The 1,083-nt window shown below is 41.6% G+C and overlaps 1 protein-coding gene across 1 annotated transcript in view; it reads left to right on the top strand.

The window, feature by feature from the left end:
• The first annotated feature begins 21 nt into the window (after nucleotides 1-21).
• LOC107576972 (SEC23-interacting protein-like) overlaps nucleotides 22-1,083 on the top strand; it is a 2,455-nt gene continuing 1,393 nt past the window's right edge. The window contains exons 1-5 of the mRNA XM_016263091.1: nucleotides 22-148; nucleotides 248-421; nucleotides 539-694; nucleotides 875-977; nucleotides 1,055-1,081. Of these exons, the coding sequence (XP_016118577.1) occupies nucleotides 56-148; nucleotides 248-421; nucleotides 539-694; nucleotides 875-977; nucleotides 1,055-1,081 (553 nt within the window). The 5' untranslated portion in view covers nucleotides 22-55. The remainder of the gene's footprint in view (nucleotides 149-247; nucleotides 422-538; nucleotides 695-874; nucleotides 978-1,054; nucleotides 1,082-1,083) is intronic.

Raw genomic sequence — 1,083 nt, 5'->3', positions numbered from 1 at the left:
TTAAAAACAGAGTAAGCAACTCATCACTGCTGTTTCTCAATCTCTGTTGCAGCTGATGTGCACAATAGATGATCTGAAGGAAATGGCTATTCCTCTGGGGCCACGTAAAAAACTTGCCAATTTTGTCAAAGAGAAGTCTGCAAAACAGGCAGGTTTTCAATTGTCTTTAAATTGCATCTGGAAGTGTTTGCACTTATTATTTGTCCAGTTTCATGTGAAGCTGTGAAACCCATTTGTTTCTTGGCAGGCGGCCCGAAAGGCTGTGAAAGAGAAGACTGTAGAGAAAGAGGAACCGAAAGAGACCCAACCTCCCGTTCAGACGGAGCCCACACCAGATCCTGCCATCAGCAAACTGCCAGTGGGAAGAACCATGTCCTCAATCCATGTGGATTACAACTATTTTGAAATAGGCACAGGACAGGTAAGACTTCCCAAATTGGTCTCTGGATCAAGAGGATTGAATGAAGGTATTTGGTCAGAACCTGATTGTGGGTCTGATATGTGAACATGCTCTACAATCTTGGATGTTCGTCTCCAGGTTTCGGTGGTATATCATGCTCTTGTCTTTGAACCGGTGAATTTCTTTGCTCTCGGTTCTCCCATCGGGATGTTTCTGACAGTACGTGGGGTGGAGAAAATCGAAGAGTCCTACCAGCTTCCCACCTGCAAAGGGTTCTTCAATATCTACCATCCAGTGAGTGGTGTCTTAGCTTATCCACTGCTTCACTACAGTGACATCTGATCTTTTGGAAACCAAAATGGTTTAGGACTAAAGTGTCAGTGTAAATGAAGAATAATGAACACCACGATTTTGAACTTTAACATTCTCACCGTTAGCTATACAGGTAATGAATTAATGTTATTGTGCACTCAGCTGGATCCAGTTGCATACAGAATTGAACCCATGATCTTACCAGACATTGAGCTGGAGCCGGTTTTGATCCCTCATCATAAAGGGAGAAAGAGGCTTCATCTCGGTATGTATTAGACATGTTTTTTAAATTATTCTAAATCTTAATTGAATAATAATAATTTATTTGTGTCTTGTGTCCAGAATTAAAAGAGAGTTTATCCAGGATGGGC

Source organism: Sinocyclocheilus grahami, unplaced genomic scaffold (genome assembly GCF_001515645.1).
Source record: "Sinocyclocheilus grahami isolate Dianchi unplaced genomic scaffold, SAMN03320097.WGS_v1.1 scaffold4740.1, whole genome shotgun sequence".
NCBI classification, from domain to species: Eukaryota; Metazoa; Chordata; class Actinopteri; order Cypriniformes; family Cyprinidae; genus Sinocyclocheilus; species Sinocyclocheilus grahami.
The sequence above is the reverse complement of the archived record's forward strand: the minus strand, read 5'-3'. Positions and strand labels throughout refer to the sequence as shown.